The sequence below is a fragment of the Falco naumanni genome, chromosome 15, assembly GCF_017639655.2.
Source record: "Falco naumanni isolate bFalNau1 chromosome 15, bFalNau1.pat, whole genome shotgun sequence".
Lineage (NCBI taxonomy): Eukaryota > Metazoa > Chordata > Aves > Falconiformes > Falconidae > Falco > Falco naumanni.
Window position 1 is genome coordinate 21880253 of NC_054068.1, and position 24252 is coordinate 21904504.

Here is a 24252-nt window from a genome sequence, read left to right on the forward strand (position 1 = left end):
CTAAACTTTTGTTTTCTGGTTATTGTTCTGGTTAGGAAGCCCCAGACGGATGGATGTTCACGTTTGGTGCTCTGTCACGGTGGCTGCAGCCATCACAGCTCCAAGGATGCAGGGTACAACCCATACATGTCAAGAAGCATCACTGTGGGTGATTCCTGCTATTTGCAGCTGGTTACTGTTTCCCGCACAAAGCATGGTGGGACCAAGCCCTCATCCCTCCATCCCTCCCCAGTACTTCTCACCAGATCTTAGATGTCAGAAGTCATTAAAAAACCGGCCAAAGCAAACATACATTGTGGTTGCAAAACTGTGTGTATTCAGTACACAGTTATCTGGCCTTCGCGTGTGCTGCTGCAGTATCTGTTGTTATTGCTGCGTCAAAAGCAGATACTACACAACCAGCGGGATGCACAACACCCCAGCTTCTCAGGGATTTTGCAGATACTCCCCCTGTGTGGCATTCCGTCAGGGCCGTGAGTTGGATCAGCGCTGACGAGCGATCGACTAATCAGAAGGGCTATCCATGCTGAGGATGGACTTTGGCAGAGTCCTTTCCTTCCTGGCCGCCGCCGTAGGATGCTAAGCTGGTTCTTGTGCAATCGCGGAGGCAGCATGTTTGCGTGGGGGAGAAGGATGAGCTGCTGGAAGGCGATATAAGGCACCGGGCTGGGAGCACAAGAGATCCAGGGCAGCGGTGGGTGGAGGAGCAGAGAGTGGCCTAGCGATGGTAAGTGGGATGAGAACAAGGTGAGATTTTGATGCTGGCGGGGTGTACCAGGACTGCTGCAGTGAGCAAGGAGCAGGGTGGGGAATAATCCCTTCTCGCCTGGAGGTCACAGCTGGTCGGGGTTGGGTGGAAGGTGTACACCATGTGCTGCCAGACCAGAGCAGGGCTTTTGGCATTAGCTTTGCCCCACTGTCAGTGCACCTGCAGGGCAGAGGGGTGGCCGGGCAGAGCATTGCTCCAGCCACCAGCCCTGGCTCCCTCATACCCATGTCTCTGATAAGGAGACTCCAATGTCCAGAGCTCGTCCAGCACCATGCTGTTCCTTTCCCTAAGGAAATCCATTATCTGTACCAACAGGGAGATCCATTTAATCTGTGGCTCTGTGGCATTAATTTTAGTTGTGTTCAAGGCTTTGGGGTTTTTTTATCCCATTGTCTTATTGTTATGGATGTGGGTTACTGTAAAAGTGAGGATCCCTTTTCAAATCCTAACTCTTCGGAAGAGCTGTAGTGGGAAGAGGGAAGCTCTTTTCCTCCTTGGAGAGCCTGGACTGATGCCTCAGCTGTGTGGTTTTACTCAAAGTGCCTGTTCTTACTGAAATGTGGCTTTATCATTGTTAGTACATGCCTACAGCTCCGAGGTCTGGTTTCTCCCACTCTCTCTTGTGGAAATAGCTACTTAAATCCAGGACTAATAGCTACCTAAATTCATTTGACCCTTGTGTTAGCCTGCAGGGGGGAGGCGCTGCTGCTCTGGCCCTTTGGGATAGGAAATTACTTTGTACTGTTGAACCTAAAGTTTTTGGAGGAAATACAGTACAGAAATTATCCCAGCCATGCTTGAGGTTGGCTCTTTCTGAATGACTGCAAACATCTCCAGTGAGCGGGCTAAAAACCCAGGTTACCCAGAGTCTGCTTGTTTTTACAGGAAAGGATTGTGAGATGTTGGCTGCTGGTCTTTGCTCTCTGCCTGGCTGGCTGTGAAGGCAACAAGAGTGAGTCTCTCTGTACACTGTCCCTGCTGGGTCACAAGCAGGTAGTATGGAAAGGAGAGGTCAAATGCTCCCCTGATTCATGTCCTGGTTCCACATTCAGGGCACTGCTGAAGGCTGCTAAGGAGGGACAGCAGAGCAGGGCTGGGATGGGGCAGGAACCGGGGTGACAAATTAGAACCGTGGCAAATTAGGCAGAGACCTCAGGCTCTCCATCCCAGCCACATATGGTGTATAACCTGTGGAGAGAGGCACAGGTGCTGTGACACGCCACCACTCTCCTTGGTAGCTGGTTGCAGGCTCCATAGCTCTGATCCAGATCACAGTCATGCTGAGGAGGCCTCCCAGGCTCCCAGTCCCATCCTTGCAGGCAAGCCAAGGTGGCAGGTTCTTCTCCAGATGTGTCTGCTCTAGCTCTAGGCAAGGGTCTCAGCCCCTGCGAGCTGTGCAAGGCTTCATGCTGTGGGGTGAGTTCACTCTTGCAACTCTTGTAGGGGAGGTATTCTTGCTGAGTTTCAGCCTACTTGCCTTCCCTTTGCTGCAGGTGAGCTGATGAGCCCGCATGGCCTGAGGCAAGGGGTTGCCTTCCATCTCAAGAGGAGCCCAGACCCCTGCCTGCCAAACCCGTGCCAACATCAGGGGGACTGCCAGGTGGCAGAGGACAGACCACATTGCAGCTGCAAACCGGGCTTCACAGGGACATTCTGCCAAGGTAGGGCTGGGGATGCTGGTGAGCCCTCCCTGGTCTGTCCACAGACACCAGAGGGAAGGGTGGTGGGCACGGCGCACTGGTGTTACCGCTGCCCTCCACCACAGGCTGCAGGAGCATGTCTCAGCTCCTGGTTCAGGTGCATTCCCTGCCACCACCACCACGTCCTGACTGCACGTTGGTACAAGACCCAGTCACAGGCCTTCTCCTTCCTCCCCAGAAGTCTTAGTTCCTTAATTCCTTGGCCGTGGTGCTATGGTGTAACTATGCCAGAACAGCAGGGCATGCTGCGGAGCACAGCTGCCTCAGCTTCAGAACAAGCACACGCACTCCAGCACAGCTACAGTGAAGCCCCTTCCAGACACCGGCCAAAAACTGTGCCGCCTTCATCTGAAAGAGAGGGTGGCTGTCCCTGTCCGGTGCCCTTGGCAGACTGCAGTGATTCTGTACACAGCAGGCAGCTCTCAAAAGGGGTCAGACCTGCAGCATCTGCCTTTGATGCCTTGAGCTTAAGGACCGTGTCTGTTCAGAGTGGCAGCAGCCATGGACTTGTGCAGGTCTTAGGCAACCAGCAGAGTGACAGACCCTCATTAACTTCTGTGTGTTCCCAAAGGTGTGGGGTTTGCCCAGTGCCTCTGGAGAGCCCTGCCAGCAGCCTCCAGCAAGGCTGGGATGAGGGTCTGTTGAGCTCAGTGGGACTATGCCATCCTATAGCTGGCCTAGGGCTCCTTCAGGCCTCTTCCTTATTGCTATTGCAGATGGCTTTTTCCCCTAGATGTGGTATTGAAATTGGCCTGTGCGGAAGAGTACATGAAGATGATGGTGAGGAAGGAGGTGTTTGAACTCTTGAAAATCCCCTGGGAGCTTGTCCACTTGAAGAACCAGGCATGCAAGGTCTCAGAAAGGGAAGAAGAGGGTGAGCTGTTCTTTGCAGCCACTCTCACAGGTGAAAACCACACTGCCTGTGGATCAGTAATTCAGGTGAGGATCCAGCAGAGTATAGCTCTGAAACCGTGAGAGGAGCAGACGTGCTGAGTGGGGGACAGCAAGGGGAAGCCCTGGAGGCTTTTTCTTTTATATCTGGGTGCTGCAAAGTTCTTGTTCCCTTGAAAGGCTTCCATGGGGGCTGTCAGAAAGTTTTTCTGCCTCCACCAAACTCCTGCTGGTAGCACATCTTGTCTTATTCAGCAGAGCATGGAAGTCTCAGCACACTGTTTACCAGCTGGTAACAGCCCTTGGCTTTCTGGCAGCCTCCTCTGAGCTCTGCAGCCCTGGTTATAGCTCCTTGGTCCCTCACTTAATTCATGGGTCATGGTGGGTGCAGAGGAACCAGTGCCCCAGCTCTGTGTTGCACAGAAGAGCCCTCACCTGTGGTCACTATGCTGACTCCTGTCCTCCAGTGACTGTTACCAGTAGCCCCTGGATATGGGGCTTGAGCAAAACCCCAGCAGATATCCAGAAGACCTGGGGCAGCTATAGCTGAGTTGCACCGTCTGAACCAAAGCTTGGAGCTCTGTGTGTGGACTTAGACATGGTCTGGAGACTTGGTTTCTGTGTTGTTCCAGCAAAACGGCTCCCACGTGTCATACTCCAATGTCATTGAGTCAGAGCGGGAAGTGCACAGGGGCATGATCTCCCGGAGTTTTCAGCTGGAGGTGCATTTCTCCTGCATCTATGCCTACAAGCAGGTGGTGAGCCTGCCCTTCACTCTCACTGCTGTTGACAAGTGAGTGGTCCTTCTTTGCCTTCCTGCTGACATGGTATCTTTAAGCTTGCAGAAAAATAGCGGCCTCCAATGAGGTGATCTGCAAAGGCCCTGGGGAGCCACTAAAGAGCTCTGAGAGCAATGCCAGGTCAGGGTGCTTCCCTTTCTCATCCCAACACGGTTTTTCAACACAAGATTTGGGCCTGGAACAGAGCCAAAGAGGGGCACGCACAATCTACCTTTCTCCTATCCTCACTGCTTGAAACCAACTTCTAAAAAATAAAGGGTGGGTACAGGGAGATGCCCCCATCAGGCCCCTGTGGAGGTGCAGGTTAGGACCCCTGGGTTGCCTTTCTTGCAGCCCTCACTGGCCAGCTGGTCAGTGGGAACCTCTGGAGCTCCTGGCCTCTGTCCATAGATGGTACAGACGTACCAGCTGGGAGGCAGCCCAGGGCCTGGCTCTCACAAGTCTCCACCAGGAGCAGAGGCACGTCCAGAGTCAGTGCACTCATGCCAGTGGCTTGACTTGTGCTACGTCCCTCCTGCCTTCTCATCCTGCTCGTGAGCTCTTCTCCTCCCCTCTCAGGCTGGTGCAGTTCATGGTCAGAGAAGGGCACTTCAACGTCAGCATGAGACTGTACAAGACCTCCTCCTACCTCCAGCCCTATCACCTGCCAACCGCGACCATCCCCATCACCAACACAGTCTATGTCCTGCTGAAGATAGAAGGACAACGCCAGCTCAAGTACTTCCTGCTGAGCATTGACGACTGCTGGGCCACGCCAAGCGTGGATCCCTACCAGGATGTGCAGCACAAGCTCATTGAGAAGGGGTGAGTGGAGTGTCCCTAGTGCGTCTGGTCTCCTTGCACCATGAGCACAGTCACATCTCTTTGCTGGGTGCTAAGGACAGGTTGCTGTGAGGGAGCCATAAGCATTGACACCATCAGTGTTTGTAGGTGGAACCCACGGTGGACACTGTCATTAAGTGGAACAGCCCCACGGCTGAGCCCCCTGAGTGCTTTGAACTGAGTCCCCTCTCCTGACCCTGCTCTGCTGCCAGTAGTGCTGCCTTCCCTCTAGCATGGCTCCTGACCAGCTGGGGAGGCAAAGGGCAAGGATGGGAGAGGGGAGACCTTGCTGGGATTTGCAAAGAGAGGTCTCAACTGAAGAGCTTGCGTTACAGGTGGCTGTAGTCAAGCTAAAGCCAGTAACGTGGATAGCTGGGAAGTGGGAGCCACAGCCCGGCTCACTGCACCCAGAGCAGCTGTGGCCCCACAGAGCAAGGCGTGAGGCAGCTCCTGTGCTGGTAACACCTCCTCCCCGAGCTGGGCACAATGCAGGGTGCCAAGGAAAGGCATCCCCACTGGCACCGAGAAAGAAATAGTCCTGTTCAGCCAAGCCTGGGGGCTGCTCCCAGTCCCTGCCTGCTCTGGTGTCCCAGGCTGGGATGCTCCCCCTTTTTCGCCATCTGCTCACTCAGCCATTGTGTCCCAGGTGTCCCCATGATGAGACAGTGACTTACCTGAATGCCATTGGAGAGAGCACTACTGCCAAGTTCAGCTTCCAGATGTTTCAGTTTGTTGGTTACCCTGAGGTGTTCCTGCACTGCCGTGTCCAGCTCTGCCTCCCTGACAGCCTGGAGCCCTGTGCCAAGGTGAGCCCTCCCGGGGTCTGCACTATGCCCTGGCCGGCCCGGGGACCTCCCTTCCATAGGCCTGCTGTTTGGAGAAGGGGCTCTGCTCTGGTTTCGGGTGCCTCAGCACAATAAACATCTCCCAGCAGCAGGAGCTCACCCCAGCACCCTGAACTAAAGGTCTTGAACCCACCAGAGAGCTCCTTCCCCTCTTCCCTCTGCCAGGTGTTTGCAGGAGGAGAGGTTTATGCTAGGACCAAGGCTAAGGGCCTTCAGGAGCCAGCTCCTCTCATGCTCCAGGGTCTTGGCTGCTCCCAGGCTGCAGCCCCAACTGTGTCTCTGCCAGGGAGAGACCACCAGGGTGGCTCTTGCCCCCAGGAGCAGGCTTCTCCCCTGCCCTCTGATCCCATCACCCTTCCCTTGACTTTGTTGACAGCAATGCCCCAGGCACTGGAGGAGCAAGCGGGCACTGGCAGATGACTACAATAAGATTGTCTCCTATGGGCCCATCCACCTGCTGACTGCTCCTTCCCTGGGAGTGGAGACCCACCATTCCAGGACTGACCAACAGGACCTGGGAGGTATGTATGTCCCTCTGAGGAGGGCCGGAGCCACTCAGGACCCTTGCAACTGTCTAGGCAATACCAGGTTATTAAAAAGGGCTGTTAAAATCACTGCCCTGCACAGAAGCTTGGAGTCTTTCAGGTGTCATGGCCATGCACGGCGTGCTCCAGAAGCCAGACCAGCACAGAGAGGTTAGCTCTGCGTGAGTGGCTCCGTACCAGGCACGGGTCAGGCTGAGCAGAGGAGCTGGGAGGGAGCAACCAGGAGCCAGAAGGCTGTCGGTGCAGCGCCCTGCACAAGGAAGGCTGGGTTTTCAGGCGGCACGTCTGCAAGGCAGGCTCCTTCTGAGCACCTAGGTCAATCCAGGAGATCCAAGCAGTGGTCCAGGACCAGGGCTGGGGGCAAGCCCACCTACAGTATCGCTCTGACCAGGCATGAATGCTGAGCTAAATGGAAGCCCTGGGCAGCAGGTGTGGGTGGAGGCCCCAGGTGAGGCCAGTTGGGGTGACCAAGCGCTGTTGGTGCCCTCGGGGCCCTGAGGTAGCCCCAGCTCCAGGGGCTCTTGCCCTTCACTGCAGAGGACTTCCCCCAAATCTGCCCTCAGCCAGGAGATGCCGTGCCAGGGCTCAGCGCTGGCTCGGGGCACCCAGATGTGTAACCAACCTTTCTCTTCAGTAGGACCCAGCCCGTGGCTCCCCGGGGCCCTCACCCTGCTGTGTGTGCTTGGTGCACTCACTGTGGCTGCTGCGGCCGCCAGCGTGTGGCAGCGGATGGTGTAGAAAATGGCTGTTCCCAAATAAATGTGACAATAGCAGAGAAGCTCTTGCTGTGTATTTACAGGGGTTTTGGGGAAGGAGGTAGATGCAAGTTGGATGCAAATGTTGGTGCTTGAAGGATGAGTCACATCAGAGCATTTCTGTTCCCTGTAGCATCCTGAGGACTTTCTCATCCCCTCCTGGCCCACGCTCTCTAGGCTCAAAACATGTACCCAGGGATGGGAGGGTCTTTCCTCCTGCTTTTCTCCTCCCCAGAGTCACCCAGGTGTGTGGGGAGCTGAAGGTACCCAGACTAGATACTTGCTCACCAAAGCTGGACTTTGCATGGCTCTGTGTGACACAGATGTAGCATTAGTAGAGGAAGGGCTGCTCTGCATGTGCACACACACGTGTACATACACTTACCCGTACAGATTTCTTCCTTCATTCAGGACAGATTTCTCCTTTCCTTCATGACAAATTGCCAGCAAGATTTTTGCCCATCAGTACATCCCTAATATAAAGCAAATAACAAACAACATTGTAAGCATCAAAGACTAAGTCCATAGTGCTCAGGCAGCTGGCAGAGAATTAATACGAAAACAGGTAAGAAGACAAGCGTTCTCCCTACAAGGCGGCGCTGCACTTGCATTTGAGTGAGGCACGGTGTCCTCACGGAGATCGTTGCTGGCCCAAGGGTGCTTTGCAGGGAGGACGTCCAGCAAATCCCTGCCCGAGGAGCTTGGCTGCGGTCCATTTGGAGAGGATGTATCGCGAAGGAGCTCATGGGATTTCTCTTTTTTTTGCTAATTCCCAGACCTGAATCTTGTGAGTGTGGGCTGGAGTGAGTCAGTCCTCCTACCTCCAACAGCAGGAAAACCCACCACCAGGCTGGTCCAGCACCAGGGGCTATCTAGTGAAGAGGGGGGTGGCTCCACCCTGGCTGAAGGCAGGCAAGGCATGGGCCCCCTCCTCGCTCCTGCAAGAGCCCCTGAGAGTGCGATGAAGTGCCAGGGGCACTTTGAGACCATGGGGGAGCCACAGCCTGGAGGGGCTTTGGCGAAAGGTTTGCTCCAGAGGTCCTCAGCCAAGGCAGGCCACTAGGAATGAAACAGCTGAAGCAAAGAGCCTTGCTAAGGTGGACCATGCCCACTGAAGGGTAAACTGATCCCTCATCCTCCGTGGGGAAGCTGCATCCATCGGGATCGATGCGCTCTCAGCGACCCCTGCTCATCCCAGCCAAGCAGGCACAGCTTCACCAGGTAGTGGCGGATGTAGGTGCCGAGGACCTTGACAAAGAGGAGGTAGAGGTGACAGCCCTCCAGCACCATCCAGGTGAAGCAGCAGAGCAGGCAGTAGTGGCTGAGCCCCCCCAGGACCTTGCAGGTCCCCAGCTGGGTCCCACTGGAGAGCCCGCTGTTGAGCAGGAAGGCCAAGTTGAGGAGGAGCAGGCTGCCCATGATGTTCATGTGCAGCCCCACGTTGGTGTGGAGGGTTTCCTCGGCCCTGAACCTGGACCTGAGCATCTCCAGGGGGAGCAGAAAAGGCAGGGGTCACAGCTGAGCAGGGCCCCATGCCTATCACAGCAGGTTCATGCAGAGGCACCAGAATTGCCCCATGTTTCTCCCAACCTGATGAGTCCCCGGGGAGCTGCTGGCACATCCTACCTTAAGGAGATGCCAAAGGCGATGGTGAAGATGGAGAAAGCTGTGGCTACCCCGCAGCCAGCAGAGGCAACAGCCATCAAAGCTTCTGCTGCTGTGGACCTGTCCAGAGCCAGGTTCTGCCAGATGTGTGCACGTGGGGTTAAACAGACCCTGGACCAGCCTAGAAAGCCCAACCACAGCTACCAGAGCCACAGCTGGTAACTCCGGTGCTCTGCTGCAGAGACCCCGTGCAAGCCCATGGTCTGTCCCCCCGAGAAGGTCTTTGGGGGAGAGCGGGACCGTGGTGGCTCAGAGGAGATGCTGCCTGGAGTGGGGTGAGGGGTGAGTGATGGCTACGGTGACCCACCACGAGCACCCTCCTCAGGCTCTCCCAGGGCTTGCAGCTGCTCCTAAGGTGATAGCCATGCCCTCAGTTCCCTTCTGCGAACCCCTCACACCTTCCTGTGGGTTTGTAAGTGGCCTCCTGCTCCCGCTTGCAGCAGCAGCGATAACCGATAACCGCCAGAGCCACGCTGCTCCCCCGTGGCTGCTTCCCCCGGCTGCCTCAGGGCCTTTTCCTTTCCCCTCCTCCCCTCCATCCTGCCGAACACTTGGTCAATGGCCCCCACCAACTCAGCGATGTGTTGGAGCATCCCTCTCCCAAACCGAGCACGCTGCCACGCGTTGCTGCAAGCCACTGGGGATGAAATACCCCCTTCCCAGGAAGGTCGCCCTGCCCCAGCCAGAAGCTGGGAGCCGGGAGGAGGGGGATGGGCTGCAAGCAGAGCATTGAGGAACTGCTGGGATGGGAGACATGGTGCTGCACAGGCAAGTGGCACAGCCAGGAGAGCCGCAGCCACTGAGGGGGGTGATTCCCATCAAAGTCTCCCTCTGCAGATTCCTGTCCTCTGCCAGCCTCCCGCTTTGCTGGGTAGCGACAACCCCTAGAGACTGCAGCAGCTTCCTGAGCCATGGCATCTCCCTCCATCACCCTGGCCCCCGCCCCGCACTGGTCAGAGCACGTTACTGGTCCTGGCTCAGCCGGGTCCTGCCCCAGGAATGAGACAACCCTGGCCGAGGGGGGATCCCACTGGAGAGCCCGCCAACACGCACCCAGCAGAGACCCCAGCCAGCCGCGCTCCGAGCAGGAACTACTTTAATGGGCACAAGTCTAGCGCGCAGGTGCGCGCATTAAACTTCCACACCATCCAAAAATAGACATACAACAAAATAACAAAAATAGATGATTTCAGCTGCTAGAGGGTGTAGCAGGGGCAGTGATTCCATCTTCACGGGGGAAGGACCATCTCGGTGACCACCAGGGTCCCTGGGCTCTGGCAGCCCCACCAGACAGGTGCAGTAGCACAGCGGACGGCGTCGGTCCTTCCCCCAGCCCCCCGCCAGGCGGGGAGCCCTGGCACGGCGCAGTGCGGCCAGCGCGGCCAGCGGGAGCTCAGCCAAGGTGGCTCTGGCTGCTGTTGGGCTGCAGTTTGACGCTGTCAGAGCTGCTCTGCGAGTCAGGGGACTTTCTCGCCTGCAGCACCATGGTCCAGTACCAGAGGAAGATGAGGAAACCTGGGTGAGGAGGGAGAAGGGTAGGTGAGCCCCCTCAAGGGACCCACAGCAGCTGAGAGCCAGCCAGCCAGCCAGCGACAGCTCCTCTCGTACCCCGTCACCGCCCCACCAACAGCCTGTGAAGGCCCTGGTGCCTTTTGTCCAGTATTCCAGGCTCACCTTGGAGGGAGTTGATGATGGTGAAGATGTAGAGGGAGACGAGGCAGAAGATGCCGGAGGTGAAGGAGAAGAAGATCAGAGCCCAGGGGATGCCCAGCAGGATGCTCAGCCCAAAGAGGGCGAGGACGTGCTTGAGCTTGTGGCCTTTCTTGTTCTGCCGGAGGATCTCCCGGACCATGGCCCCCAGCATGACCGAGTTGAAGAGGAACACCAGGCTGAAGAAACCCAGGTTCACGACGTTATGGATCAGGGAGCTCGTGATCCAGCAGCTGGAGGAAGGAGAAAGGGCAGAGTGTTACGCTGCGTCATCCCACGGGGACATGACTTGGAGGGGATGGGGGAAGCACGAAGGTGTGGTGCAAACACAGCGCCCAGCTTAGTTGAACAGGGAAGGCGGTTCCCCCAACACCAGAAGGTCCCAGAAAAGCCACAGATGAGCTAAAGAAAGCCTGTAGGACATGGTGAAGGCCTAGAAAAGTTGACTTAATCTAAGACCAGGGACCAGGCAACCCATTTCCCGTGACTTACATGGTTGCATTGGTGGATTTGCCACTAGCAGATTCATAGACAGGAATGGAGAAGGGGCCATAGTTGGTCCAGCTGGCCAGGAAGATCAGCATCACACAGAAGAAGGGGAGTCCTGGGTGGCAAGAACAGAGTGAAGCGGCCACCCTAGTCCCTCAGCTTTGGACTTGGAAGTCCAACTCGTCCCTACCTCCCCATACAGAGCACGAACCAACCCTCCCCAAGGGGGAACTGAGGATGGAGCACACAGGGGTGCCTGTCACCAGCCCTGGCCTGGGAGTGAGCGGTGCTGCACTGACCTCAGCCGGGGGTCTCCCGGGGCTGTGGCATTTTAGGCCCCGGACCACAAAAGATCACGAGAGCTTCCTACCACGGCCTCCTGCCCAAAGCACGGCAGAGACGTGTGTGTGCTTCCTGCACCAAGTCTACCTCCCTGCGCTGTCCTGGATGTTCCTTTCAGAACGAAAGGATCCCACTCCTATTTAAAGACCCCAAGCAGTGGCTTTCACGTGACTCCTTTGTTGGATGTCCCCCAGGGCGACCCACCCTTTCTCCAGCACCAGCTCCTGCTCTCAGCCATCGAGTCTCCTTCTCCACTGAGTCTCTCGACAGAGAGACCCCTCTGCCTTCAAACATCTACTTCTCCACGCCTGCATCTCCATCCCCCATCCAGTCACTGTTTATGGTGGGAAAGACCTAACCGGGTGCCCCTCCACCCCATGGCCCGTGCCTCTGCCTCCCCATGCTCACCCCAGCCCACCAGGCAGAGCTTGAGAAGGAAGTGGTCATGGTAGGCATTGAAGACTTCGATCACAAGTCGGTAGAGGTTGTAGCCCTCGATGCCCATCCAGGTGAGGCAGCTCAGGAGGGAGAAGTGCAGGAACAGCCCCCCGGCTCTGCAGACTGCCTCGCTGCTGCTGGAAGCCAAGTGCTCGGAGATGAGGAAGTTGACGTCCAGGAGGAAGATGGCAGCCAGCAGGTTCATGTGGATGTGCATGCTTGTGATCTGGTCTCGCTGCTTGCTTCTGGAGAATTGAGCAGGGGAGACCTCATCACCATGCCTGGCCAGTATCCCTGGTGCCCCACAACACCCCACAGCTCTGCACGGAGCAAGTCACCCCAGCCAGAAGATCCAGGAGACCCTCTGGTGGTGTCAGGAGCCAAGAGCCCAACCCTAGGGGTGGGACCGCTTGTTGCATGTGCAAATTCAGGTCCCTGCAGCTGACTCGGCATTTCAGGTCAAGACAATGGCGGGGTAGGGAGCAACATCATTTCAGCTCCAAATCATCCATGTAGGATCAGTGACACGACTCAGGAGAAGACACTTATGTTCTTCACCACACCCTTGAAAAGATCTTTGCAGGCTTCTGCTTGCCAGATCCATAACAACCACCCAGCTGATTTTCCAAAACCACTGAAAACAGCCAGTGTTTTTGAGCACCCTGCAGGACACTTGACCAAGGGGGCGGTTTCTGGAGAGAACTCTGCTTTCTTCAAGCACATCTCCTTCATCATGCTTCTAGTCAAACCATCTGCGCTTGGAGAACTTGTGCCCAGCCAGGGGCAGAGGCAATAGACGGGGCGCAGACAGAGAGCGTGGGGTGAGCTGTCAGACTGTACCTGAAGTAGAGGAAGAAGATGGTGCAAATGGACGCCAGAGCTGAGATCAGGCAGCCAACGTAGGTTATGATGCTCAGGTAATCCCTGTGTATGTAGGTGATCTCCGGGGAGGGTACCTGAGGAGGAGGAACAAGAAAGAGTGAGGAAGAACAGCCAGTGGGAACGATGCAGAGAGCTGTGGGAAGGTGCTACCCACCATCAGCACGGCAAAGTAGGTGAGGTGGTTGCATCTGCAGTCTGTCTGGCTGCCCCCCGTCACCGTCGTACAGCCATAGCTGTCCCAGTACCCAGAGCCGACTGCACAAGGGAAAGGGAGAGCATCTGGTGAGCAGCAGGAGCGGCTGCTTTGGGTCTGTGGATCTTCAGGTCAGGACAAGGTGTCCATGGCAAGGGGGGAGGACAAAAGCAGGGGTCCCAGCACACATACTCAGATAGCACTCTCAGCATCAGGAAAAAGCTCTTAGGTTGGCTATAGAGGGAAAAACCTGAGGTCAGCCCCGTGGGAAAGGTTTATAGAGCTGGAGCGAGGAGGGGAGGTGCAGAGTGACTTCTACCCCCACCAGCAGGTCTGTGGTTCCCTGCAAAAGGAGCAAAGGCAGCGCCTGGCTTCACAGCCCGGTGCAGGAGCACTCACCCGTGGTGTCCTCCTGCCAGAAGACGCACAGCGGGGTCACATTGCTCTGCAATGACAAAACCGTGGGCCCCTGTCAGGATGCAGCTGTCGGTTTGCTGCCTGGCCAGCACATCTGATAGGGGAGAACACGGGGCAGGAGAGACAGTCTCAGGAGACAAACTGTCCCGTATCATAGCAGCAGGCTCCAGGCAGAGACTGTTCTCTTGGCAGCTCCTGGAGCAGATACCTCCTCCCAGGTCCCCTTTCTCAAACAAGGGGTTCAGCTTTGAGCAGGCACCTGGCAGGGCCACGAATGAGCCAAGGGACTGTTAACCCAAAGTGTCGCCAAGCCCTGGAGATTGTGCAGGAGGTGACACATCTGCAAAGCAGCATCTCCTGGGCAGGTGCAGGCAGTGCCACCACCAGTGCACACAGTGAAGCCACGATGGCGATACGGCCCCAGAAGATGTAGCAGACCCTGTACAGGCAGGCCAAAGGCATGGACCTGCTGGCTTGTGACCACTTTCTAAGCTGGCAGGGCCTGAGCCCTCCTTGCCCCCTCATTCCTGGTGGGGTCAGGCTCAATGAGGCTGTTTCCCCACCTACCGGCAGCTGGTCATGGAAGAAAGTGAGGACCACTGGGTCGGAGAGGTTGGCCACCACCATGTCCACCAGGGAGATGCCGACCACCTTGTCACCCAGGACATAGCTGCTGTTTTCATCCTGTTGGAGAAGAAGAGGAGGCAGTGGCAGCAGAGCAAGGGAGAGCTGCCAGGCATGAAGCAGGTGAGAGTCCCCAAGAAGGAGGTCCCATGCCTCTTTCCCTGTCAAGCTTCTAGCTCATCGTTGAAGCACCTTCTCTAAGCAAGCACCAGCACGCTGCTCTGGGCTGCATCCCTGCTGCCCTGTACCACCGAAGCCCCTGGCACGGCGGGGGCACCCCACCATGCCACACCCGTGGGCATTACCTGGAACATGGTCTGGCTGTTGATGTCCATGAGGAGCACCCTGTGCTCCACCATCTCTTCCCTCTCCTTCACCACCATGAACAGGCTGCCTGGCAGGTCCACCATGAACCCATGGACCTCTCCACTCTCCTGCAAGGAGAGACTTGTCAGGACAGAGCCTGGGAGAGGATGCTGCTGGGCCAAGGCCACCAGGGCAGGCTGCCCAGGACCCACCTCTCTTTGGGAAGCAAAGGCCAGGTGCTGAGGAGCCTGAGTGGGGGGGACCCTCAGGACGGTCGCGTGCACAGTGGCCTTCCCAAAGGTCTGGTTCTGCCCTTCAAGCTCCACCTTGGCCAGTGTCTTCTCCAGCTCCCCAAGTTTGCTGTTGGGGAAGGGGCACAGTGAAGAGTGTGCAGTGGGCACCACGTTGGTGGCAGTGAGAACAGCGCGAGCCAGGAACTCACCGCCGAAGTGTCTGCTGCTCCACAGCTCCCGCAGCCAGCGCCAGGGGCCGGGCAATGAGGCTGTCCAAGGCGGTGAGCTGCTCCTCCACGTCTTCCTCCCAGACGGGCACGCTCTCTGGAGAGGCTGATGGGCACACAGAAGGAAACACCATGAAACTCACGGGAAGAGCTGGCTTCCTCATGCCCCAAACTAACCGGGCACAGCCCTGGTGGGAGCAGACAGCAGAGGTCTTCAAGGTGGCCTCAAGCCTGGGGAGCTGACAAAGACCCCAACCCAAAGGGCTTCTCCTGCCACCCAGAGTCTGGCTCCCACCAAGGCCACTAGGACCAAGTTAGCTGAGGCTAGCTAGTGCCTAGCAGTGCAGATGGGACCCTCGTGCACCTCCGCAAAGCCCACGGTTCCCCAGGATTTGAGGGGGCAAAACACTTTTAAAAATCTCCATCTTCATCTTCGGGGAGCCTGGGTACTGGGCCTGCCTCTGGGCTTCTTCAAGCAAACCCATGTCCCCTTCCACCACCCTTCAGCTGTGTCTTCACACCATCACGCTCTGCTGTATACTGGGACATCACCAATGCTCTGCTGATGGCTAGAGAACGGGGTGGGGATGAAACGAACCCTTTATTTCATTAAAGTCACATTGAATTGCCTTTACCAGGGAAGAAGTATTCAGATGCGCTGTCAAGGGAGGTGTTCTTCCCACCCTTTGAGATGTAGGACACACTGAAGATGGACATGCTGGTTCTTTCAGCCTTCCGACTCTCCTTCCCCCAGGTGATGCTGCTGGAGGGGTCCCCCCCCAGGAGGAAGCTCTGCTTCCCGTACGCCAGCCGCAGCGTCCTGTTGGCCTTGAACCAGTAGACACAGAAGCGGTACCTGCCCAAAGCGGGGGGCAAGCCGTACTTGTAGTAAGAGTTTCTCCTGTTTGGCGAAAAGGGCCTTTTTATTATCAGCGCCTGGGCCGTGTTCTCGATGGAGATGGTGGCAGGGCCATGCTCGTAGATGACGGAGCTGTTCTGGGTCTGGTTTCGGTCACCGCAGAAGCGGAAATCCTCTTCCCGGAGGCCACTGGCTCCCACCCCTGCATTGCACAAGCGCACAGAGTTCAGCTGGAGGCGCAGCCACCCCCGCAAACGCTGCACCCTGCAGCCCCTGTCACACGTGCCACGCCAGGTTCCCTGCCCAGACATGCTGCTTCTGTCCTGGACAGGCTGTACGACATTGGCCACCTCCCTGACGTGCCCCTGCCCACACTGAGAGGATTTGCCAGGGCTCCTGGAGCAGCAGGACCTTCACCACTCAGGGCCACCCTCCCCGCTGCCACCACCCTGACAGAGGACTTCTCCAGCCCCAGAAGGGATGGATGGAGACCATCTCCTTTCCCTAGAAAGGACCCATCCGGCCCAGAGACCCACCCAGAGGCACATCAGCCCACAAGACATTTCACCTCTGTGGAAGCCACGGCTGCAAACGCCCCTCGGTGCCCCCCAGCCAATTTTTTGAGGCTGCCAATTACTTTCAGCAGCCCAAACCTGGCTCACTGTCCCAGGGCAGGACACAGTTGAGCCGATCTACCTTGTAGGGGGTAGAGAAGGAGCAGGAGGAGGACCTTCATCCCGGGCGGCTCTCTGCTTCGCCTTGGCCTCCGAGGAGAAAACAGAGCCTGGAAGGGTACAGAGGAAAGGGGCCGTGTGAGTTATTTAGGTGTCACCCATACCGTGGGGTCAGGGGACAGAGAGCAAAGGCTGTGCCGGTGGGACGCTGGCTGGTGTCACCGGCTCCCCAGTGCCCCTGCTACCAGGAGGAGCCACGAGCACTGGGCATCCCACCCAGCTGTGGGGCTGGAAGGCCGGAGGAGGCTAGCAGCGGGGTCCTCGGGCTCCCGGCATGGAGAGGGTGCCCCACCGCCCGGGCACAGGGGCCAGCCACCAAGGAGCCAGCATGGGAGGATTCCCCTCTTCCGCTCCCTGCTCACCTCTCGCTTTGGGTCTTGGCTTCTTATAGCGAGCGATAGGAACAGAAGGAAACAGTGGTTTCCTAATTCACCAGCCCTGAAATTATTTTCTTGAGTGCTTTCAGCTCCTGCAGATTAGCTGAGGAGCCAGGCATGTTGCAAACTGCTCTGTCTTTCCAGCCTGGCAGAAACAGGCTCTCCCAGGCTCATGCTGGAGATGCCAACACAGCAACTACGGCTGCCAAAACCCCTTCTGTCCCCCACAACCAGCCAGAAAACATCCTCCGCAGCCTCCTTCCCCAGCCCTTCATCCTGCACTCTGCTCCACCACCCTTTTCTTTGTCTTCATATGCATGCGGGGCTCCTGTGATCCTCACCCAGACAAGTGCCGAGCACCCCAGGGTGCCACCGCACTCATGGTCTCTACCCAGCCGCAGCCTTTGCACCTGCAGCCCCTCCTGTCATGCCTTCCACCTTCCCCATGCCACAAACCACATCTCTGGCGCTTCTGCAATGCGCCAAGCTTCTCTTCCTCCTCACCCTGCTGTCACTCCAGCAATGGGTTAAGGCTGGTGGCACCCATCCTGCCAAGGTCCAGCAGCCAGCAGAAGCCCCCCGCAGAGCAGGACAGCATTGGTGCAGGTTACCAGACCAGCCAGCAGAGTTAAACACTCACCAATGCCCAAAGGCAAACTGGCACCCAGTTTGCCACCGCTCCATCCCACTTCTGTGCTGCTCTCAAAGCATCCTTCTTGAAACCCACCCGATGGCTGAGTCCTGTTTTGTCTGCTGCAGGCAGGTGCCAGGGCACCCACCAGTGTCACCTGCAAAGGCTCATGAACTCTCCCAGGCACCCAGGGGTCATCAGACGGGAAGGCTGGGGGAAAATTGCTTACTTGAAAACTCAGTGTCCCTGTTGGCAGGTTTCTTCCACCAGACCAGGCTTCTGAAGGTTTCTCCGGCCAGCACAGACTCAGGGCACGTCCTGTGCCCATGCATCACCGCGGGCACAGCCCCCTCCCCGTCCCTCCCCCTCTGCTTCTTGCAGCAGTTCATTGAAAAAGAGGAAGACTTTTGGTTGTTAATTAACCTGCTGCCATGTGTGTAATTGAGCGTGACACTAACAAGGTTTCCCAGTGTGGGCTGGGAGGGTACAGCACAGGCACAACTTGGCGGCGGCAGGTGGGTGTGGATGGGGCTGGCACCCTGGTGCCTTGCTGTACACTTGGGAATCACGCACATGTATGTGAAAAGCCTGGATCTGGGGTGGCAAAACACTGGTGATGATGAGAAACACCTGGAACGCTCAAAAGCAACAGCGCAGCACACCAATGCCAACTGCATTGTCATGGCAAAGTGCCGGCACGCTGGGAAAGCATCTCCTCTGGATGGGGAATGCTGAATCCCAACGAGGCTTCAGCCCCTCCTGCTGCACTGGAGTCTTTAGGATTTCATTGGGGTGACTAGAGGACAGGATCAGCCCCTTTCAGCCGTTACTCAATGGGGACCAGAAATCCCTGGGGGGATGTGGGTGGGGGGACTGGTATTTCCCCTCCAAGCCCTATATGGTCCCACTTGCCCCGACACTGATTGCTGTTTCCTGAGACGAACAATAGCAAGAGAAAATTCCCCGAAAATGGTTTCACAGTGGGAAAACACGGTTCCCATCGTGCGTGATAAGCGGCACCAGAGGGAGCCAGATGCATGGAGCCCATGCTGGGCCCAGATCCTGCCCCACCATCTTCCCTCCCATCCCAGGGTGGCAGTAGGGCATCTCCCTAGTGTCACCAGTTTTGAAAAGCCCCACGCTGTTGCGATGACCAAGCAGAGACACCCGCCTGGCACCAACCCTACCTCCACTCCATCATCCCCGAGGCAGGATGGCTTTACACATTGCCCCAGCCAGAGCCAGGGGGCTGAGCTCCTCCAAGAACAATACCACATAGAAAAACTCCTGTTTTGGCCATAAAATCAGCCAGATCACGTAAAAAGAGGTGGTGGGCACAGCGCCAGGGCTAAGCAGTCTGGAGCAGGCTCCCTTGCCGCCAGCACAGAGGGAGGCTCAGCCCCAGGCATCACTTTGTAACCTCCCATTGCCATTAAAAGAACAAGCTGGTCTTGTAAAGAAAAGAGGAGGAAAACATCACGGCCTCTAAACCTGTAGGCAAGTGGGGGAAAAAAAACACCCAAAAAAAACCACAGGAAAAAAAAAAACAACCAAACACCCAGTGTTTACTACCACCTTACTGCTCTCTGGGTGACTTGGCAGCAGGTATTTAAGCTTTTGGAGGTGGCACGTGGCTTTTGAACGTGACGTTTTTCCCGAGGAGAAGGGAAGGTGCTTTGACATCTCAAACAAACACCGGAAACAGGGAGATACAGGGACTTTTAGCTCTGTTTTCCTTGCAGGTCCATTAGGAAAATACACAGACACTCTGTTGCTCAAGATGCTAACGAGCCCACAGCTCATCCCACGCAGCCTGTTACCCAGTCAAGGACTTGGGAACCAGATAGGGAAACTGAGGCACAGAGAGGCAAGCCAGGATGGGCTCTCCAAGACACAGAACAGCTTTGCACAACCAGCCCCCATCATAGGGACAACAGGTGATGTGCCCTGGCGCTGGAGCTGCCCCCAGCAGGGACCCCCGCCCCGGGCAAAGGGGATGCCCCAACACTGGTCACCCGGGTGCTTCAGAAAATGCACTTGACCTTGGCCAGCAGCCCGTGCCCGCACGTTATTCATGGCATTGGCATGCGAGCCTTTCCAGTCACCAGTGGGCGGCAGGGTCCGACCCGGCGCATTCGTTAATGCCCAAGGAGCTGGGCAGCAGCTGCGCTGCACCAGCGGCCCGGCTGTGCCAAGCTGGTGCCGCGAGATGGGCACAGTGGTTCAGCTTTCCCGGGCCGTGGCGTTGCACACAGGACCCAGCACCTGCAAGCTGAGTTTTGCCAACAGGACAAAACCAGACCCAGTAAAGTTTCCCACGGGAGCAGCACAGCTCCGTGCCAGATCTGTCCTTCACCAGCCACTGGCAACCGCCCCTTCCCAAGCAGGCATGGGGAGAGCCAAGGGGAGGCTGGCACAGGCTGGTTGCTGGTGCCTGAGGCTCTCAAGATGGAGCATTTGCTTAAAGCTAGAACTCAATGTTCAATATTAAAAAAAAAAAAACATTTCCTAAAAAACATCACAGACAGAAATACTGCAGTGAACTAAACCAGCACTTCCTCCAGTGCCAGGGCAACACGGCACCCAGCTCAGTGGCACACAAAGCCTGCAGCTTCAGCAGGGGCTGCAAAGGACCAGGTACACCTGTGGCAAATTGAGGGCTGCCATGAAATGAGAATGAAATGCTGCAGATCGCTCCCCCAGCACCCCGCAGCATGCCGCTGGCCTCAGGGGTACAGCCAGCCATCCTCACAGTGCACTCCCACTGCTCAGCCTTCCTCAGGAGCAACCCCTCGGCCTTCTCCTGCAGGTGGGCTTGTACCTTCCCTCCACCCAAACCACCCCGCTGGGTTTAAATGGCTCCCAAAACACCCCATCCCCTCCCGGGTCCCGTTCCCCTCCGCACGGGCAAGGTCCCCATTGCCTGCCCGCGCCGTGGGTGCTGCGGAAGGGAGGTACAGGGCAGTGCAGAGCAGCACGGGACCACCCCAAATCAAGCTCCCAGGCATTTGGCAAAGAAAGCAGCCAGTCTGGAGCCCAGCAAGGGTGAACCTGGTCCTTGCAGGCTTTTCCAGCTGTAGAAAAGCCAAGCGCAGGCAGGGTGAAGTCTGCAGCACCCAAGGAGCCAGGTAAGAGGCCGTGCCCCCCGCCCCGCGGATTCCCACCAAACCGCAGCTGTCGGTAAGCTGATGGGAAAGGAGTTGGCGGGTCGGAGCCCTCCCAAAAAGCAGGCATGGACAGGCTGTCACCCAGCTGGTACCGTGCAGGCACTGGCACACCACAAGCCACCCAGCCCCACTGTCTGCAAAGACCACAGCACCACACCCCTCCAACACCCATGGGTGCCACTGCAAGGTGTGGGGACAGCAAGCCCCGGGGGTCCCCATCCTGGCAACATGCAGTTGCTTGCAAACCTGTTGCTCTGCGAATAGCAGCCCCCGGGCCAACAGGATTAGGAGCTGGACTGCAACCAAGTATGCAGCATTTTTAGTCCTTGGCTTAATTCACATGGGAGCTGCAAACCCAGCAAGGGGCACGGCAAAACCCGCTGTGGCGGCGGTCCCGGGCTTAAAGGATTTGCCCCCCAACCCCCACCCCCATCTCCAAAACACTCCTGGCTCCCTGCTGGCAGTGGAGCTTGGAGGGGGGCTACTGCAGCCCTCGGACCATGAAACGAGCTTTGGCTGCCTTCCCTCCTCAACAGCCATTTGGACTTGCTGCCAGGAGGTTATTCCAGGAGACTTAATTTCAATTCTCCAGCTGGCCTTGCTGGGTTTTGCTGGTCCCTCTGGAGGGGCAGTCCAGGCAGCTTGCAGGCAGGGAGCACCCAGAGCATCCCGCATCAGCATGCCAGGACCGGCAGCAGCAAGCTGAGATGTTGCAGGAGGAATCCCCCCAACAGGCATTTTAGGGGAGGGAGATCACCCAGTAGAGACATGCCGGCGGTCCCAGGGGGATGCTGCGCCCTCCGCCAGGTGGGAGGAGGAGGAATGGGGTGTGCTGGTGGTTCCCCCGGGGTGGAAGCGGCAGCCACACGCGGGGCCCAGCCCGGCGGCGGGGGTTTTGCGGGGCTCAGCTGTGCGGCTGGCAGCAGCCGGGAGCAGCTGGTCCCGGGTGGCTCGGGGGGCTTCATGGCTCTGTGGCCTGGGAATTCAGCCTGGCTCCGGGGCAGAGGCGAGGGGCGGCGGGGCAGGCGAGGGTGAGCCCCTTTTAGCAGGGATGGGGGCTTCACCAGACAGCTCGCACCACAGCCACGAGCACAGACCCGTGGTCCCCGCCTGGATGAAGACGGGGTGGCAAAACGTCCCTGCACCCACCACAGCAGGGTGCGCCCAGGACCCCATGGAGCGAGCACCCCTCGGTTCCAGCCAGCCAGGCTGCCCCCTGCCCCACCAGCCAACTAAGCACCCCAGGGTGCTGCCCAGTGGCACCAGCCCCAGCCACACAGCCCCAGTGCCCTCCCAGTACTACTGGGCTAGCCCTAGGGCTGACAGACCCCCACCCCGCTCACCCCCGCACCCAGAGGGTGCCTCCTGCCCCTGCCGCCTCCCCGCCCGCACCGAGGACCCCGCAGCATCCCCTCCCAGTATCCCCACTAAGGCCGTGCTGGGCAGCGCTCCTTACCGTGGCCTTTGGGATCCCAAAAGCAAACATCGGACCCCCTCGCTCCTCCGCCCTCCCCCACCGCTGCCCCCGGTACCTGTGCCCGGGTCGGGCTGGGCGCGCCGGCGGGGCTCGGCTCGGCGGCGGTCGTTGGGGCTCGGGGAAGCTCGGGGGGGGAGTCGGGGAGGGTCGGGGGGGGGGGGGATGGGGGTCGGGGAGGCCCGGCGCGGCGGCTCGGCACCGCCCGGCTCGGCGGGGCTCGGCACCTGGCAGCCCAACCCAGCCCGGCACGGCGCGGCACGGCGGGGCTCGGCGCGGGCCCGCCCCCGGCGGGCGGTGACTCAGCGGGGCGGGACCGGGCCGAGCTGCGCCGCACCGACCCCTGCGAGACCACCCGGCATCGCCGCGTCTGCCGCGGGGCCACCAGCCCTCGGTCACGGCACCTGCCGGGCTCACCTCGGCCCGGCTCGGCCCGGCTCAGTCCGACTTTGCCTGGGAGCACCGGGCTGGGAGCACCGGGCTGCATCACCCCGCCCGGCCGGCACCGGCACCGGGAGCACACGGGGCCCGGGGCTCAATGCCCGGCCGGGGCCAGCCGGGAGCGGGGGGTGCCCCATCCCGTCGCCCTTCAGCTCCGGGCTGGCGGGCATCCAGGAGGCGGGCATCCGGGCGGTGAATGAGATTAAAAAATAACAATTAATGGGAACGCAGCTGGGACGGAGTGTCCCCGTGAACCCCGGCCCGCGCCCTCTAGGAAACGGGGGAGGTGGGAAGCAGGGCAAGGAGGCCAGGCGTGAACTGGGGGAGCTGGATAGGGGGTCCACCGTGCCCCCCACGGCACATCTCCGGAGGAGGTGGGCTGGGATGTGGGCTGTGGAGCCTGGATGCGACCCCCGGCTCCCACCACCCACCCCGAGGCTGGCGAAGGGTGCGCTGCCCCTCGCCGTTGGACCCCGTGGCGAGGCCGGCTCTGTGTGCCCGTGAGATCTGGAGCAGGGGGGGCTGGGGGGCCCCGGGGAGTGCCCTGTGTAAATAGTTACTCTTGCAGAGACGTTCAGTGCCTTGAATGAGACTTTTCTTTCTGCTGGAGGAAGGGTGGAAACAACCTCCCACCCTGGCAGGGAAGATGATGAAAATAAAAAGTGGCTGGAGATGCCACAGCTGCGCTGGGACCCCCGGTGTGGGGGATATCCCGCACGCTCCTCTCGACCCCCCAGCCTGCTCCAGTGTCCAGATCCAAGCCCCACATTTCCCTGGTTCCCACGGGACCGGGACGAGGCTCCCACGGGAAGCGGATCACGCGGCCGGACCGTGGCTAACAAGGCCGCCTTTGAAGCCCGACGTGCCCGCAGCGCGGGGAGCAGGGCTGGCTCTGCACTGGACACTCATGGCAGCCAGAGCCGCAGGAGCATCGCGCCGAGCCAAGGCTCCCGCTGCGGGTCATCCCGACCGGCTCCTTCAGGAAATGCCGTAAATCCGCCTCTCGGGAATAACGCTGCTGAATCCAGTGGTGGCTCCCGTAGGATCAGGCCCTCCTGTGGGGGTGTGTGTGTGTGTATCAGGTGCAGACCCCCTGTCCGGGTGAAGAAAGGACGTTTTAGGCCATTTTTTTGCCGCTGTTTATGGAACAAAGAGTCGTTTGTCTGCACTTGACGTTATCAGGAGTTATTTTTAGGTTGACGCCTGCACTTGTTGCTGTTACCAGGATTATCTGTAAATCAGCAGGCCTTGCTGCTGTCTTCAAAGACACTGGCTGAGCATGGAGAGGAGGAAATCTTTGTGTTGTCCCATCAAGGGACATTCACCCTTGGGCTCAGGCCAGGGCCTGATAAAGATTTATTGCTCAAGCTGAGTAGTTCCTCAAAGCCCCAACAGTTCCTGAAAACCCTAAAAGGTCCTAATACCCTTAAAGCTTCTAAAGTCCTAAAAGTTCCTGAAAGATCCTAAAACCCCTTAAAGTTTCTATAAGCCCTAAGAGCTCCTAACACCCTAAAAGTTCCTCAACAGCTTAAAGTTCCTAAAAACCCTCAAAGTTCCTAAAAGCTCCTAGAAATCCTTAAAGTTCCTAAAAGCCCTAAAAGTTACTAAACCCCCTAATAGTTCCTAAAAATCCTAAAAGCTCCTAGAAATCCTTGAAGTTCCTAAAAGTTACTAAACCCCCAATAGTTCCTAAAAATCCTAAAAGCTCCTAGAAATCCTTGAAGTTCCTAAAAGCCCTAAAAGTTACTAAAATCCCTAATAGTTCCTAAAAATATTAAAAGCCCTATAAGCTCCTAAAAACTTTGAAGTTCCTAAACACTCCTAAAAGCTCCTAGAAATCTTTAAAGTTCCTAAACACTCCTAAAAGCTCCTAGAAATCTTTAAAGTTCCTAAAAGCCCTAAAAGTTACTAAAACC

The 24252-nt window shown here is 57.8% G+C and overlaps 2 protein-coding genes and 1 long non-coding RNA gene across 6 annotated transcripts; 1 reads left to right on the top strand and 2 right to left on the bottom strand.

Annotated features, from left to right (window-relative positions):
* Positions 1–479: 479 nt before the first annotated feature.
* LOC121098086 (uromodulin-like) lies at positions 480–7147 on the top strand. 3 transcript variants are annotated; one of them, XM_040615704.1, is made up of 9 exons: positions 480–727; positions 1655–1721; positions 2263–2430; positions 3203–3408; positions 3993–4153; positions 4719–4964; positions 5629–5788; positions 6204–6348; positions 7007–7147. In XM_040615704.1, the coding sequence occupies exons 1-9, from the start codon at positions 725–727 to the stop codon at positions 7108–7110; spliced, it is 1260 nt and encodes a 419-aa protein (XP_040471638.1). In that variant the 5' UTR covers positions 480–724; the 3' UTR covers positions 7111–7147. The 3 variants fall into 3 exon arrangements, with proteins under 3 accessions (XP_040471638.1, XP_040471640.1, XP_040471639.1); XM_040615705.1 differs by having other exon boundaries at positions 481–727; positions 7010–7147; XM_040615706.1 differs by lacking the exon at positions 1655–1721.
* LOC121098106 lies at positions 7148–7746 on the bottom strand. The gene is made up of 2 exons (XR_005831168.1): positions 7513–7746; positions 7148–7437 (listed from the first exon to the last, which is right to left on the bottom strand). It is a non-coding gene; the product is annotated as an uncharacterized LOC121098106 (long non-coding RNA).
* A 2125-nt stretch (positions 7747–9871) lies between these two features.
* Positions 9872–22412, bottom strand: LOC121098076 (adhesion G-protein coupled receptor G1-like). Of its 2 annotated transcripts, none has more exons than XM_040615672.1 (14): positions 22313–22412; positions 16209–16296; positions 15289–15714; positions 14636–14759; positions 14406–14553; positions 14193–14321; positions 13831–13947; positions 13246–13291; positions 12808–12908; positions 12612–12727; positions 11742–12016; positions 10995–11106; positions 10467–10735; positions 9872–10307 (listed from the first exon to the last, which is right to left on the bottom strand). In XM_040615672.1, exons 2-14 carry the CDS (start codon positions 16246–16248, stop codon positions 10186–10188), a joined length of 2025 nt encoding a protein of 674 aa, XP_040471606.1. In that variant the 5' UTR covers positions 16249–16296; positions 22313–22412; the 3' UTR covers positions 9872–10185. The 2 variants fall into 2 exon arrangements, with proteins under 2 accessions (XP_040471606.1, XP_040471607.1); XM_040615673.1 differs by lacking the exon at positions 22313–22412 and adding an exon at positions 21954–22018.
* Between the last annotated feature and the right edge of the window lie 1840 nt (positions 22413–24252).